At 51.3% G+C, this 16,988-nt stretch overlaps 1 protein-coding gene across 1 annotated transcript in view; it reads left to right on the forward strand.

Moving 5' to 3' along the window:
* LOC144098831 (protein Wnt-5b-like) overlaps positions 1-16,988 on the forward strand; it is an 80,813-nt gene that overhangs the window by 52,015 nt on the left and 11,810 nt on the right. Inside the window, exon 4 of the mRNA XM_077631727.1 lies at positions 7,186-7,478. Coding sequence (XP_077487853.1) covers positions 7,186-7,478 — 293 coding nt within the window. The remainder of the gene's footprint in view (positions 1-7,185; positions 7,479-16,988) is intronic.

The raw sequence follows: 16,988 nt of genomic DNA on the forward strand, positions 1-16,988 counted from the left end.
CGGCGACGGTCCTCTCGTTAAACGAACTGCCTTCTGTGCCCGCATGGGAGCTCGCGCGTTGGCTGGAAGGAATCTCGCGCCCACGGTTATCGCCGAGGCAGTGTTAGTACCTTCGTGACGATTTGACTAATTACCAGCGGTCCGAGCGAAACCGGTTTTAGTGAGGCTGTGTGCTTGCGGATGAATCGCCACGCCCGCATCGCGGCCCCCGACGGCAGCGCCCGCTCTTATTGAAACAATCCCATCAAAATTCTTCTCGGAACGAATTCATCACCGGCGGGGTGCGCAGGAACGCCTCCAAATTGATTAGGCGGAGCGTTGCGATGCGCTCATTCTCAGCGCTGTTTTGCTTAGAGCTCGCAGGGTTCTGTGCACTTTCACTGTTGTATGCACTGTGCCCATTCGCGGGCAGCACTGCGCGCGCAAGGATTGATGGGTTACTTGAACCTGACCCCCTGGCTTGCACTGTAACCAGTGAGTTTGTGTTCCTGTAACTTGAGATCAAGACAGTGTGTTTAAGTGTACATGCATTGTAACTATTGAGTCTGTTCCTGAAACTTGAGATGGAGAGAATATTGCAAAGCGCATGCGCTTTACTGTGCTCTAAAAGTGCTGAAAAAGAAAACGCAGACAAAGAAAGACACGCACAACACGGACAGGCTAATTTATTCTCTTCAACTTTTTTCTTTGCTCGCGCGGTTAGAACTCAGTACGGCAGGGAACCAAACAAGGGGGAAGTCTTGTTAAAACGCGCATTGTTAACATTGCGTTTGTGCCCCTGTAACCCGAGAGCTAGAAAATGTCTTGTGCGTGGTAGGCCTCTTGAATCCCCTCCGGCCTGAGCAACTGAGCAATGCCAGATTGTTTTCGGGGGAGGGGGGGGGGGGGGGGTTGCCATCGGGTACGTGCATGTACTGTTTTTCCTAATGCTACAGGCCATTGTATTTGTTTGTGGACTATACGTAGCGCAACTTGTGCAGCACTGAAAATGCCGGCATCTTTTGTGAGTAACCACTTTCCTTAACGCAGGCTATATACAGAGCCCTCAAGTCCTAGAAAAACTGTCAGAACATCAGAGAACATGTCCTGGCAACTCGTCGTGTCACGTCTGCTACGCGTATTACGGCTACGAGAAAAAAATGTAATCTGCATTAGTGCATCGTCCAGCACGCTATTTCCGCTTGTATATACAAAATTAGGTTTTGCACAGGTTTTCATTTAATTTTACTGCTCCGACCATGGACCCCGCAATGGTGACTGGGTGTTGATATCGATATTTGGTGCGTAGAATATTCATGTGCACTGACTGTAGCGGCTACATGCAACCAAGAACACCTACTACTTACAAGCATTGTATGAAATCAAAACAAAAAACTGATGAAGAAGCCCAAATTATATCTTTAAATTCCTTGAGACAAAAGTAATATAAGATGGGAGCGCTACAAGCACAAATTCATGAAAATTCTTGAGAATTCACGAATTTTCATGAAACAAGAAAAACCAAGCAACGCGCTTTTTATCGCGCCGGAACTCGAGAAAAAATAAGGTGACCGTCATATAAAAGAAGGGAGAAAGCCAAATCCGAGAGAACAAACGGTAATGGAATCTTATTCCTTTGTCCTGCGGGCGTATATACATCGGCCAGACCGGGCGGCGTATCAATGTTCGCCTCACAGAGCATGCCGATTCCGTCAGCAGGAAAGAAAATAAAAATGTATCACAACACTGCATTGCGTGTAATTGTACCCCGTTTTTTGTGGATACGACCGTACTGTTCGTACATGATGACTAACCCATTAGAGAGATAGCTGAGGCATTCCACATTCTCAGAAAGGGCGATGGATGCGTGAGCAAAACGTCGATTAGCTTGTCAAGCAGGGAAATGAGCTTGCTTCATTGTGGGTAGCGGGGTTGACGATAGCGCACGTGTCTTGGAAATTTGCTTAATGTGTTTTATTGGGGGGGGGGGGGGGGGTTATCGCATGTAGGTGATTACAGCGCATCTGTGTTTGACTGCACAACCTTACACGTGTGTGTGTATTGTATAAAATGACTTATTACTATCGAATAAAATTCAGTTGTAAGTTCAGCGCCTTCGTGTGTCTCGTCTCGTCCTCTGTGCGAGTTTTTTAGCGCTGGTTCTTAATGCGATGAATGGAATTCGAAAGATTCGAGTCATGCCGACTGTCTTCCCATCCATACCCGAGTGCCATGTTTGCCTCGAAGCAGAAAGTTCGACGGGTCTCTGTGAGCTGATACTCAAATTTAAATACGTGCAACGATTTTGAAAACACAGACAGCGAAGTGGAGTAATGAGGGGTGTTGTCAGAGCACTGTAGTTGTATGCCCGTGCCCGTGCAGTTGCAATGTTTACGCTGCTGTGGTCTAACATAAGGATTGTTGGTGAAACTTTGTCACTCCTTGAAAATTTCGCTTCCTTTACACTACACCGCACCGCTCATGCACTCTAAACAAGCCTGCTCTTTCCATTCCTGTGCACACAATAATAATAATAATAATAATAATAATAATAATAATAATAATAATAATAATAATAATAATAATAATAATAATAATAATAATAATAATAATAATAATAATTGGTTTTGGGGGAAATGAAACGACGCAGTATCTGTCTCATATATCTTTGGACACCTGAACCGCGCCGTAAGGGAAGGGATAAAGGAGGGAGCGAAATAAGAAAGGAAGAAGAGGTGCCGTAGTGGAGGGCTCCGGAATAATTTCGACCACCTGGGGATCTTTAACGTGCACTGACATCGCACAGCACACGGGCGCCTTAGCGTTTTTCCTCCATAAAAACGCAGCCGCCGCGGCCGGGTTCGAACCCGGGAACTCCGGATCAGTAGTCGAGCGCCTTAACCACTGAGCCACCGCGGCGGGTCACACCATAATGCGCCGTTTTGTAAAAAAATAAATAAATATTATATCAAACACATACACGGCACACATGCAGATAAAGTGTAGAAGAAGCGATAGTCACTCGAGCGGAAAACAGGAGCTAGGCTTGGTTTAAATTGTTAAATACGCAAAAGAGCTCTAAGTGTTTACAAAATAGAATTCAGTAGAGTGTAAAGCTACAGGCGAATTGAGCTACAGGCGAATTGAGCTGCATGCGAATTGAGCTGCATGCGAATTGAGCTGCATGCGAATTGAGCTACAGGCAAATTGGCGTGGTGTTTGAAAAAGCATGGCCAGTTATAGTGTCCATTTCTCATCTCTGTTCCGTTCTGTGTTGAGCTTGCTCAAATATACCGACGCTGCTCCGTCCGAGCGTCATGCGTCGACCGGGAGGACACTATCCCGCCGTGCACGACGAAGTCGGTACCGGCGGAGTCAGCGGCGGAATGTGGACGTGGGAAGAAACCAGGGGCCCTCGGTCGTGTCCGGCGAGAAGCGGACGACGAGGCCCCCTCCGCGCATACTCTCCCCCTTTCCTCGATACAGAGGCTTCGTGATCGATGCGGTCGGGTGCCCACAGCGAGGCTGGACCGCTCACGCCTCGGAGGCGCCGAGCGGAGGCCGCGGGACACGCCGCTTAATCACGGGCCCGCCGCCGTCGCTGCTGCCGCCACGTAGTAGTAGACATGCCCCCGCTGCTGCTGCTGCTGCTCCCACGGCTGCTTCTTCTGGCCGTGCATGCCCGTATTGGCCTCCCCGGCGAGCTATTGTGAAGCCGCCTCATCGCCCCCCCCCCCCCCCCCCGCTTCCCAGTGCCCGCCACTTTTTATGTTATCACTTTATTTAATAAATGTCTGGCCAGCAGTAACACGGGTCGTCCGCGCGAGATACAAACCTGCCGGCATTCGGCCGCGGACGACGTCTTCGTCAGATGTTGCGGTGCATCGGAAAGGAGGAGGTTAGCATGGCTGTGGCGCCCCCTAGGATTCAATTTTCGTACGTTCGTTTGAAGAAAAGCCCGGCTTTGCAAGTCTGCTAGACGCTCAGTGCTTTCCCGCGGAATAATTTAGAGGTTCTTGGACCCAGTCAAGATGTGCCTAGCAGCTTTTAGCCCTTTAGTCTCTCCAGGATGTATCGCTTTCCCTGGAAAAATAATGCGAGTTGATTGAATTGAATTTGTCCAAGTGGAAGCTTTTTGAAGGGAAACCATGCTCAACACTGTTTTCTCAATGCGCGAAGTTACAGCGACAGTTAAAGGGAAAACAATGGAAACACGAATCTACTCTAAACTTGCTGATTAGCGTTCTAAAACATGACCATCGTAACTTACTGCGCGAGAAGAGTGAGTTTCGGAGAAAATTGCCAATGAAATCCCAATTTCTTCACCTCTTTACACGCCCCATGAAACGTCGGTGCTGTCATGTAACTTTATGCTCGCTCTGTCCACGATTGAAATGACACATATGCAATCGCGGTACACTAACCCATGAATCTATAGTTGAGCGGAGTTTTCTGTTTACTGTTCCTTTAAAGAAAACTCCCTGTATACGTCCCCCCAACCACGCAACTCCCGCAACCGAATCCCTGAAGAGGTGCTCATAAAACCGCCCATGTTGGCTGGACAACCACGCACTCTTCTGTACCCTCGGTTACAATGAACAAACAAGGCCTATACCGTAAAGAAGTATTACGTATGCAAGGCAAACAAAATCGCCCATTAATTATGTCCACTAGCTTTCGACCATTTAGATACTTAGCCATTCAGAGGAACGTAGCCTCGGTCCATCGTATAGTCTGGCACATACATAAAGGAAAGCTCGAGGGGAAAAGCCACGCTCCACTGGCCTAAGTGCCGGCGGAAGACTCTTCTCCCCTAGAGACAGCTGAACGCGCGCTCTCCGGCGCAGACGACTTAGCGTATACTCCGGTCACATATTCGGATGTCGCAATAGACCGCCCTCCCGTCGTCGGTGTTTATACTGTGTATACAAAAAAAGGCCCATGCTTTCGCCTTGCTAGAGCGGCGCGGGTCGTGCGTGCGTATTTATACGCCTGCGCCCAGAGCAAGGACGAGCTGCTGCCGCGTGCGAAGGGTTCTTCGTCAAGCTCCGCGGGGATTAGGCGGCGACGTCCGTGCGCCGGTGAGTGCGAGCCGCCGCCGCCGCGCGAGAACGGGTCGGCATCCACGGTTGACTTCTCGCGCCGCGAGTGTTCGCGTGTAATCCGACGTCACGAGCGGTTGGCCACGCCGGTTTTCCGGCTCCAAGGGCATAGCTGGCGCGCCTTTCCACCTGGACGGCGCATCCGTGCGGAGCGGATCACGATGTGCATCGCCTGTCCTTTTCGATTGGCGCAAAGGAGGGGTAGGGGGCTGTGACTGGCCTGCATCCCCCCCCTGTCCCTTCTATTTCCACCCTCCTTTCGCTCTCCACTACATCAGGTCTCTCGTTGCCGTATCGGGCCCCGGGGCAATCACGAGTTCATCGATGGCAATCAACGTGGCTTAGCTGGAGGGACAGAGACTTCATTATTAATGAATTTTGCGAAGCTTTTTCCTGGCTAGAGTTTAGCATGCTGTCCCGGGAGACCAGGATGAGACAACAGGAGCATGAGCCCACACGCATGCACAGGAATTTATGCGCATGAGCACGCATGCTCAAGGTTATTTGCGAGGTCTAGTTCCTTCTGAACGTTCTGCGCGAAATCACTTGGGGCGTTCGGCGTGGACGTGAAAAGAAGGGCGGACTTCGCTTGCCCCAAAAATTATTCTTCATGAATCAGGAGATCTGTCTAAATTTACCGACACTGGAGTGCCCAGTGCCCAGAAAACGACTACTTCTGTGCACGCATGTGTTCATACATTTGTGACACGGAGGTCACGCAACATGCGTTCAAGTAGGGATAGAACAGTATTAAAGAGGACGCTTACTTCAGAATAAGAAAGAACAACAAATTTCTTTTCACTTTCCCGTTGAACTTGAAAAGGCCATTCAACACTTCAGTGAGCGAGCCAGATGAAGAATACCCATCGCTCCGCAGCATTTCGCGCGCCTTTCAACGCTTACGCGCCTATAGTTCTATGCTGTCAACGCCTACAAAGGCGATAACAAAGGTGCACTGACGTCCTGCCATTACCCTTGCTGTTCTATTTTTTGCGCCGATACCTGTTCATATGGGGTTTTTCAGGGTTTAGGCCTTGTCCCTGCATGATGTCAGCAACCGCAACTATGTGACGTCATCAAGTGACGCGACGATCCACTAGAAAATGGTGAACGTGGAAATAGCGCTCGCGTTTAGTCGCAGCATCAACACCAACAACCAGCTGAGGGCCGGTGACAAGACGTTTGCTCTGAAGATCTTCTCTGCTTAGTCGTGGGGAGGAAACAACTGTAAGATGAGTGCATCTGAGTACATGCATTCTCGCGTGGTGAGGTAGACACTCCTATCGCTGTGCCATTCTTTGCATGATGGGACGAAACGTCGCGATATCTTTTTTGTTTGTTTATGTATACCATAGAGTTTCTTACTATTAACTAGAGGGAAAGCTGGCGGCGCTGCACCTGGACCTCCATGGGCGCGCAAAGCATCATGGGCCGATGAGCTACTTGGTGCGGGACAGTAGATTTTTTTCAGGAGCACAAGAGTAGCGTTACTAAGCTGTTCCATTCCGTATCCACGGCAGCGCTCCGCGTAGACGACTTCGGCGTAAATGTAGTGAGCAAAAGCCATAGTAGCGAAAACGCATCAGCACACGACGTCAATAAAAGGTTTTTGTTTTTCGAAATACTGTGGAAAAACCTTCTAAAATGTTGAAGCGACATTTTTTTTTCAAAAACATATTTCTTTTTAAAAATGAGCCTGTTAAGCACGAAATATTGGCTTTTGTCGTCTGCAATGCTTGGCCAATAGGAGAGCAAGCCATCGCTTATTTTGAGTAAACTTTGCATTTACATGCTTTTCTGCTCGTTTGTTACAATTTATAGACAGGATATTGAATGATGGGACATTCTTGATTATCGAACAACGTCTGTTTTTTCATTATTTTTTGGCCAAAAGTTGTAGTTCTGCAGTCGGTAGCTCTGCGCCCCATGATGCTTAGAGCGCCCATGGTGGTACAGGTGGTCCCGACGAAGCTCGTGCCATGCAAACTCCCGTGAACGGGGCGCCAGCTTTCCCTCTAGTTAATAGTAAGAAACTGTATCATGTATACTGCCTCGAGCTCTCTCATTCCGACTACTTCCTGTCTCTCCCTTTTCCTCTGCGCAGCGAGCCGCGAGGCGGCGTTCGCGCACGCCGTGGCCGCCGCCGGCGTGGTGCACGCGGTGTCCCGGGCCTGCCGCGACGGCCAGCTGGGCAGCTGCGGCTGCTCGAGCGAGCTGCGGCCCGACAACCTGCACCGCGACTGGATCTGGGGCGGCTGCGGCGACAACGTGGCCTACGGCTACCGCTTCACCGAGGGCTTCGTGGACGTGCGCGAGCGCGAGCAGAACCACCCACGGGGCTCACTCTCCCAGGGCCGCAAGCTCATGAACCTGCACAACAACGAGGCCGGACGCAGGGTGCGTATGCGATGCTCTGAATATATATATATATATATATATATATATATATATATATATATATATATATATATATATATATATATATATATATATATATATATATATATGCACACACACACACACACCAAAAGTGATTTCTGGCAGCTGATTTGGTCAATATAATATAAAATCACCAAAAATTGAAGGAACATAACAGGATTCAATTCACGACGTTTCGACTGGAGGACCAGCCTTTTTCGAGTGTCTTAGAGCCTTTTTCGAAATATATATATATATATATATATATATATATATATATATATATATATATATATATATATATATATATTGTCACGGAATTCTCACGGAGAGACGCTTCAACAGCTGGAGTTGGCAAGAGGAGACGGTAATGGCGGCCGATCCACGATAGCACGATCGCAACCTCATCGTCTTCGCGGACAGCTTGCGCCACCTGGCAACACTAGGTGGCATTATTCCCCCCTCCGAAAAAGAAGGGCATCGCAGTGGTGCCGCCAGCAGCGTAGGCGCGCTAAGGTTCAGAAGGGAAACAGAGAAGGACGCGAGGAAAACGGAGCACACACAGAGCCACAACGGAGGGCCGCTAAGCCGTTATCGGGCATAGTACGGCTTAAGCCGCACAACGTGCACAATGTCAGAGCTGTTGGGCTGTCGACGTCTCGGTTGCGCGGCACCGTCGGGAACCACTTCATAGGTAACATCACTGATACGCCGTAGCACTCTATAGGGGCCAAAGTACCGGCAGAGTAGTTTCTCGGACAAGCCCTGGCGGCGGACAGGTGTCCACACCCAAACTTGTTCACCGGGATTGTAGTCGACCTGTCGGTGTCGAAGGTTGTAACGGCGCGCATCAGTGCCCTGCTGCTGGCCGATGTGTACGCGGGCAAGCTGACGGGCTTCTTCAGCGCGTTGGGCAATTTCATGAACATCGGGTGCGAGTTGGTCGTCATCGAGGCATGGTAGCATCGCGTCAAGCATGCTCTGGACTTCACGTCCATATACAAGACGAAAGGGAGTAAAGCGTGTAGTCTCCTGGAGGGCCGTGTTGTACGCAAATGTGACGTACGGTAGCACCTCATCCCAAGTTTTGTGCTGAACGTCTACGTACATTGACAGCATGTCCGCAATGGTCTTGTTTAAGCGTTCGGTTAGCCCATTGCTCTGCGGATGATAAGCTGTGGTCTTGCGATGGCTAGTGCAGCTCAACGTAAATATATGGTCGATTAGCTGCGCTGTAAACGCTGTGCCTCTGTCGGTAATAACGCACGAAGGGGCTCCGTGCCGCAAGACGATGTTTTGCATGAAAAAGTCGGCGACCTCTGAAGCTGTGGCACAGGGTATCGCCTTGGTCTCGGCGTAGCGAGTCAAATAGTCAGTAGCGACTATGATCCACTTGTTTCCTGAGAGTGACAACGGAAAAGGACCGAGAAGGTCCATTCCTATTTGATCGAACGGAGAGCGGGGTGTAGTAACGGGCTTGAGAAAACCCGCCGGCTTAAGCGGTGGCGTCTTCCGGCGCTGGCATTCACGGCAGCTTTTTACGTACCTTTGGACATCGTCCGAGAGTCCGGGCCAGTAGTACATGTTGCGTATCCTGGCGAGCGTCCGGGAAAAACCCAGATGGCCTGAAGTGGGCTCGTCGTGGCATGCCAATAAAATGTCGGCGCGAAGATCGGCCGGAAGTACCAGAAGGTAAGCTCTTTCTTGGCCTCTCGAGTTCTTCTTGTATAAGATACCTTCGCGCAAACAGAAAGAGCCGAGACGTCGAGCGAAGTGTCGTGGTAGAGGCATGGCGTGACCTTCAAGGTTGTCAATCAGCGGTCGGAGGTCCGTGTCAGCCCGCTGCCGGGCTATTATGTCCGATGCATTAAGTATACCGAGGAAACCGCTGTCGTCGTCGATATCGGGACCGGAAGAGTCGAGTGGTGCACGCGACAGCGTGTCGGCGTCTTCGTGTTTACGGCCCGACTTATAAACGATGGTAATGTCGAATTCTTGGAGCCGTAAACTCCAGCGGGCCAATCGTCCAGACGGGTCTCGCAAATTAGCCAGCCAGCATAGGCAGTGGTGGTCGGTTACGACTTTGAATGCGCGGCCGTAAAGGTAAGGGCGAAATTTCATGGTGGCCCATACGACAGCAAGGCATTCCTTCTCTGACGTAGAGTAATTGCGTTCGGCGCGGGAGAGAGTACGGCTAGCATAGGCTATAACTCTCTCAATGCCCTCTTGGTGTTGGACAAGGACAGCTCCAAGACCGATATTGCTGGCGTCGGTGTGGATCTCGGTGTCGGCCTCTTCGTCGAAGTGTGCAAGAACGGGAGATGTCTGAAGGCGTTGGCGGAGCGAAGAGAAAGCCGTCTCTTGGTCTATTGTCCAAACGAAGGAGGTGTCGCTCCTGGTGAGGCGCGTCAACGGCTCTGCAATCTTTGCGAAGTCCGCAATAAACCGTCGGTAATATGCACAGAGACCCAGAAAACGCTGGACAGCTTTCTTGTCAGTCGGAGTAGGAAAATTGGCGACGGCGGCTGTCTTGTCGGGGTCGGGTCGAACTCCGTCGGCGCCCACAACGTGACCGAGGAACCTGAGCTCTGTGTAACCGAAGTGGCACTTCTGGGGCTTCAGCGTAAGGTCAGCGGAATGGAGGGCTCTGAGGACAGTTCGCAGGCGCACGAGATGCTGTTCAAAAGTTTCTGAAAAAACGACAACGTCGTCCAGGTATACAAGACAACTTTGCCACTTGAGGCCGGTGAGGACAGTGTCCATCATCCGTTGAAACGTCGCTGGCGCAGAGCACAAGCCAAAAGGCAGCACTTTGAATTCATAGAGGCCATCTGGTGTAACGAAGGCAGTTTTTTCGCGGTCCCGTTCGTCCACTTCAATTTGCCAATAACCGCTCTTCAGGTCAATGGATGAAAAGTACTTAGCACGCCGTAATCTCTCCAGGGAGTCATCAATGCGGGGCAACGGGTAGACGTCCTTTTTAGTCACATTGTTTAATTTACGGTAGTCCACGCAGAATCGAAGTGTTCCATCCTTCTTTTTAACAAGGACAACAGGCGAAGACCACGGGCTTTGGGAAGGTTGAACTACGCCGTCGTCAATCATCTCCTGAACTTGCTTTTGGATTACTTCCCGTTCTTTGGCGGAAACACGATAAGGCTGCTGGCGGATAGGGCGAGCGTCGTCATACGTAATGATCCGGTGTTGCGTTAGGGGCGTTTGACGAACTTTCGACGAAGAAGCGAAACACTGTTTATACTCCAATAGCAAGTGCTCTAAGGCCAGGCGCTTTCCTTCGGGGAGGTTGCAGTTGATGTCGACATTCGGAACAGATTGGTCGTCAGTGGCGCGCGATGATTGGTCGTCAGGGGCCGCTGCCGCGAACGCAAAGCAGACCGGAACATCCACAACCGCTTCAGCAGTAGCGATCGCAGTTCCAGAGAAAAGGTGCCGGTGCTCTGGAGAAAAATTTGTAACAAGGATCGCAGACCGGCCAGCGCGAATTGTTAGTAAGCTTCGAGCGGCGCAGATGCCTTGAGTCAGGAGGAGCGAATGATTAGCCTCGGCGACTGCTTCAGCGTCGTGCAACTCAGCACAGGCGACTTCAATCAAAACACTGCTACGGGGCGGAAGTGTGACGCTGTCGGCGAAAACGCGAAGTGCGGCACTGCGTTGGCAGGAGTTGTCGAGTTCGGCGGCTTGCTCTGTGGAAAACATGACGATTCGGTTGCGCAGATCGATAATTGCTCCATACTCCCGCAGAAAGTCGATGCCGAGGATTAGGTCCCGAGAACACTCGCCCAGGACGATGCAGCTGACGACGAACGTGGACTTGCTGATCTGAACGCGAGCAGTGCACATACCCTTGGGCGTAACCAGATGACCGCCGGCAGTTCGAAGGTGCGCGCCAGGCCAAGGGGTAATCACTTTTTTCAGAATGGTCGCCAGTTGTCCACTTAAGATCGAATAATCGGCCCCGGTATCAACTAATGCGCTTACTCTGCGACCATCGATAAGAACGGGTATTTCTAAAGAAACGCGGTTTTTTAACTCTGGTGATGGCGTCGGCGGGTTTTTGTCGGATTGTAGCGGCGACGACGGGAGGTCTTCAGCACAGCGCCCCCCAGCGACCTCGCCCCCGAAGGTCGCGGGTTTCAGTTTTCCCGACGAGGACTTGGCGATCGGCCCGGTGCCGCTCGCGAGAAGCCGGGAGGTGTCGGGGAAGAGCGCCTCGGTGAGGGTGAGCGCGACTGCCGCTGCGCTCGGGATGGATTGCGCTGGTCCGCAAGGAATTCTTCAATTTCAGGGGGTCGTTCACCTTGACGGGGTCTCGGTGAGTCGGTGCGGAAGCCTTGGATGCCGATGCGTCGGTAATAACAATTTCGATAAAGATGACCTGGCTCTCCGCAGTGAAAACAGAGCGGTCGTCGGTCAGGTGTACGCCAAACGTCGGCCTTTCGGAGGGGTGCTCGACGATCCTCGAAGTACTGCACCGGTTGCACAGAGGGCCGCGGGGCTTGAGGCGTGGCGTGAATTGGTGGCGGCGAAGCGGGAGCCGGACGCCTTGCAACTTCGGCGTACGTCGGACGGTGGTAGTCCCCAGGCAGAGGTGGTACGTCGACCACAGGAACAGGGCCCCGGAACGCCTGTTGCACCTCCTCTCGTACAAGAGCGGAGATGGAACCGAGCGCAGGCTGCGACGGGCTACAAAATTTGTGAAGCTCCTCACGCACGATTGTGCGAATAAGTTCCCGCAAATCATCAGGATGCTGTCCGATGGTGGCAAACGATGATGTGACTGCAGCAGCATGCACGGGCCGGTCGTAACTGGCGCAACGCTGTTGCAGGACCTTCTCCATCGTTGTGGCTTCCGAAAGAAATGCAGCAACTGTAGATGGTGGGCTGCGCACGAGGCCTGCGAACAGCTGCTCTTTGACGCCTCTCATTAAGTGCCGAAGTTTCTTCTCTTCAGGCATGGCAGGATCAGCTCTCCTGAAGAGCCGCGTCATGTCCTCGACGTACATTTGTACGCTTTCGTTCGGTAGCTGGACGCGGGACTGGATTGCCCGCTCCGCTCTTTCGCGGCGATCCGCGCTGGTGTAGGCCTCCAGCAGGCGACGGCGAAACTCTCGCCAGGAAGTTAGAACTTCCTCACGGTTCTCAAACCACGTGCGGGCGCCATCCTCTAGGCTAAAGTAGACGTTTCTTAGTTTCGCGGCGTCGTCCCACTGGTTATAAGCAGCCACACGCTCGAAGTGAAGGAACCAGTCCTCCACGTCTTCGAAAAGGTCCCCGTGGAAGGCCTTGGGAACCCGCGGGGTCTGCAAGGTATAGTGGGCAGGTGTAGCACCGGCAGCTTGCGTGAGAATACCGGTGGCTGGCATCATGACTGTCGCGAGTGGTCCAAGCTCCGGTGAAAGTCCCTGCAGCCTCCGGCTGAAGCGGTGTACCGGGGTGTCAATCGGCGCAGGGCTGGCGGCACGGCTCCCTGGAGGGGTTTCTTGCATGGGATACTCGTACCCAGCACCTCCACCAAATTGTCACGGAATTCTCACGGAGAGACGCTTCAACAGCTGGAGTTGGCAAGAGGAGACGGTAATGGCGGCCGATCCACGATACCACGATCGCAACCTCATCGTCTTCGCGGACAGCTTGCGCCACCTGGCAACACTAGGTGGCAATATATATATATATATATATATATAGACTCTCTAATGCTGATAATGATGCTAGCCTGAAATGCTGATGAAGGTGCGGATGATGAAAGGTGTGGCACGACACACCCGCAACACCCACAGAAACAGGCTGAGGTTTCTCCTCTTGGTACAGACTAGTCCTGCGGTCTCATTGTGTCTTTGAACAATGGTGGCAGTGCCTTCGTCATCTGGAGAGCTAACACGGAGCTCTCCTGAGACCTAACAGTATCTTCCAGGCTGAGAGATGAGTCAGTATGTATAGTTTCACATTTTAAGAGAAATCATGAACTATACCAGGGTAATGAAGCAAACGATTTACCCAGGGTCTGTCGCATACTGCGTGTCCTGGAACTCCTTAGTTCGCCACTTTAATTAACAGAAAACCGTTGGTGTAAGTCAGTTTCAAGCGTACTAGGCGCAAACACGGTCACGCCTGCTGCTCCTGTCTTATATTTTAGTGTTTCACTCTGTCCCTAGAGCTTGCGGACGTGTTGACTAGGCATAAAAACACGACAAAGCAAATAATTAACACACAGTTCGCGAGAACTCGTCCTTCATTTATGTTTCTCGCTCTGTCCGCGAGCCCCTTAAAAATGCGTCTGCTGCACTTACCATGACACACGCGGCCGAGATCAGAAGCATCGTCCTTTCGTAATCAGTGAACTGTTGCCAACCCAAAGTGAAGCATTGCGGCTAAAATAGCTTTCGTAGGTAATGCGTAAGAGACAGTGGGAATTCGGAGGAATCAATCTTTGGGGTAATGTAAAGCAGATTTAATGAAATTGCTTTAAAATCATATTTTTAGAGAAACTCGAGGTTGCGCATCAAGAACAGCAAAGAAGTAACCTTTCGTCTCAGTCATCTTCTGCTCGCAGTACGTAACTCTCTTCATTTACTACGATCGCCTATAGCAATGTGTTTGGAAAAGTAAAGGTTATAGCGTGTTCGCGGAGTTATGCAAGCTCTCGGTGCCGCCAAGCTGCAATGCAATGCGTAAAACTTAGAAACATAACAGATATTGCTGAGCAAGCCTTCATATTCGTACTGCAACGCCAAGTGGCGTAGAGTTCCTTCGCCATTTTAGTGAGCTGGTTGCTCCTCAGGGATTGCGCAACGTTCGCCTTCTCGTCTGTGACCGGAGAATAACGTAACGGCTTATCGGCGATGGCGTGTCTACAGGACAGGCAAGACCCGTTCTAAGCCATGTACAAGCCAGGACGCTTGGTTGTGTGGGAGTAAAATGTACGGGTATCAAACTTGCCTTTGACTATGTATACACTTGGTCGGAGAGGCCGTGCCGGTCTCGTCGAAGGTGCTACAGAGTGAACGGTTTGAACGGAGAGAGGGACTGCAAAATGTATATGAGAAGCAACGCTTAGCGCGCTTTCACCGTTTGCAGCCGGCCCGCTTACAGAAGTGTGCGGCGTATATATAACCAAGTCTCGAGCCGACGACGTCTGCCGCTGTGTGTGTGTGTGTACAGGCGGAGACAGAGCCATCAATCAGCCGAGCCGGATCGGCCAATCAACGTCGACCCAAAGGCGACGAAGAAGGCGTTTAAACGTCTCAGCGGCGTGAATCTTCCCGAGTTGGAAAAGAAACAAAGAAAGGTGAAGGCGCTACTCGTGCGTGCATGCATGCATACTATGCATACGCGAGAAGGATCTGCTCTCTCCTCTCCTCCCATCCGCCGAGAGCAGGTGACAGACCGAAGGGTATACGAGGTCTTCTAGTCCAGGAGCTCGGCCGTGCACCGTTTATTCTTTACTGCAAATGCCTGGTGAGTTCAACGACTCCGCTGAGGCCGCCTCGACGTTACTTCGCGCGCTCGCCTGCACCGCGGCCGGCGCTTGCGAGAGAGAGAGAGGGAAAGAGAGAGAGGGCCTGAAGCTGGAGGATTGCCGCGGGACACGCCGCGCCGTCCGTGATTCATAGTGGGACAAAAATGACGCTTCGAAGGCATGCGTTAGCTCTCTACCCCACCACCTACCCGTCCGCTTCGCCTTACTCCACGCTGGCGCTCTGAAGGGGCTCTGTTTTCATCTCTTTTACTTATTTCCTCTCAACTCGAGCGGTGGTGTATATGTGTGTATATATATAACCCTGTGGCCCGCATATCTGCATAACAACGCCCGCGGCCTGGCCTGTCCTGTCCTGGAGACGTTCGGGTTTCTTTCTTTCATTTATTTTAGCCCCTTCTTTTTCTTCGCAGTTTCCCCCTGTCGGCGTTTCTAGCCGCGTCGTATAGACACTCTCCTTTGTCGACGACAGTGTGTAAAACTGAAATACGACGATCTCCGCCTTGTCGTGGATTTGTATTAGATGGATATACGGACGGGCCTCATGAATACGCGGCCATTGTCGTAATGGGCTGACCTGTACGGATGTTTCGGGCCGCGGTTTTGGAGAGACCGCCGAGGTCTGAGAATGTCTATAGCGCGGAGCCTGGAACTCCGGGTCCTTTCACTCGTCGGTGGTGATGTGAACGAATGGCTTCCGCGAGCGTTGAGGAGTACGGCCCGGCACTCGTTGACACTTCCTTCCTGACAAAGGACGAGATTGCCGCTCTTGCGACGGAACCCGGAACCGGAAGTGGTGTGCACGTTCCGAGATGGGCGCACTGTTTTGTTGTTTTTCTTTTTACACAATTTTTTTTTGCAACCCGCTTTTTGCAGGCTCGCTGTACGTGAACTTCAGATAAAGAAAAATGTTCAGCTGCCTTATGTTAAAGGAACCTCCCCCCCTACCCCCCCGAAAAAAAAAAGGAGTGAAGAACAAGCAGAAATGTCTTCCGAAAGTTTTAGATCTCCCTGGGTGGAGAAATTGGCAGCTTGAACGGTACTTTCCTGCGGAAGGGCGAACCGTGATTGTCATTGGCGGGCAGGTGATCGCGTCGTTCCGGAAGTGCTGACGTCACTTAGCTTCACGGAGGGCGTACCACGACACCTATAAAGGCCGGAAGATCTCGCTAATGTGACTTTAGCTGTGCAGAAAGAAACGACAAGATAAAGACATTGGGAAACTTTCTGGAAGTCACAGTCTTCGCGCGGGGCGTTTGTTCGATCATATCCAACACCGTCGTCTTCAGTCTGAAAATTTTCCCTGAGAGGCTCTGCGATTCCCGCTAACTGCACTAGTTTCTCAAAATGCAAAAGGGTTCATAACCACAATGTATAGAAGGCCGTCCCTCAGCGGCAGTAAAATACTAGTGCAATAAAAGCACGAGAATGTTGGGATGCTTTACGAAATGCATAATTGCATCAGCATAAATTTGAAGACTATTAAACATACTCTTTCTAATTAGTGGTTTACCGGCCGCGATGGCTCGGTAGTCAAGGCTTTCGGCCTATGTGTATAAGATCACGTGACCGAACCCTGGCCGTGGCACTCCCATTTCAATAGAGGTTAAATGCGAAAATGACTGTTCTGTGCGGTGCAAGTGCACATGAAATATCCTCGCTGGTCGAAATTAATCAGATATCCTTTACAACGGCGTGTCCCATAGCCCAACGTGGCTATTCATCGCAATTGCCTGAAGCCTGGTTTCGCAATGAAACCAAGCATGGCCAAGTGTGACCTGAGGTAACCAATTATGACCAGTGGTACCAAGGTGATAATCTGGGGTGGTAGGCGGTGGCGGTGGTATTGGTCAGTTCGCCTGGGAAAAGCAACCTGAGTCTCGCAAGCCCCGCCCGTAGCAGCACCTGCTATACCGCATGGCAGTGGCTAACCTCTGCAACACTGCGCCTGGAGTGGTATTAGGACTCCCAGCGTCTCTGATTGTAAAATAGAG

Source organism: Amblyomma americanum, chromosome 7 (assembly GCF_052857255.1).
Source record: "Amblyomma americanum isolate KBUSLIRL-KWMA chromosome 7, ASM5285725v1, whole genome shotgun sequence".
Taxonomy (NCBI): domain Eukaryota; kingdom Metazoa; phylum Arthropoda; class Arachnida; order Ixodida; family Ixodidae; genus Amblyomma; species Amblyomma americanum.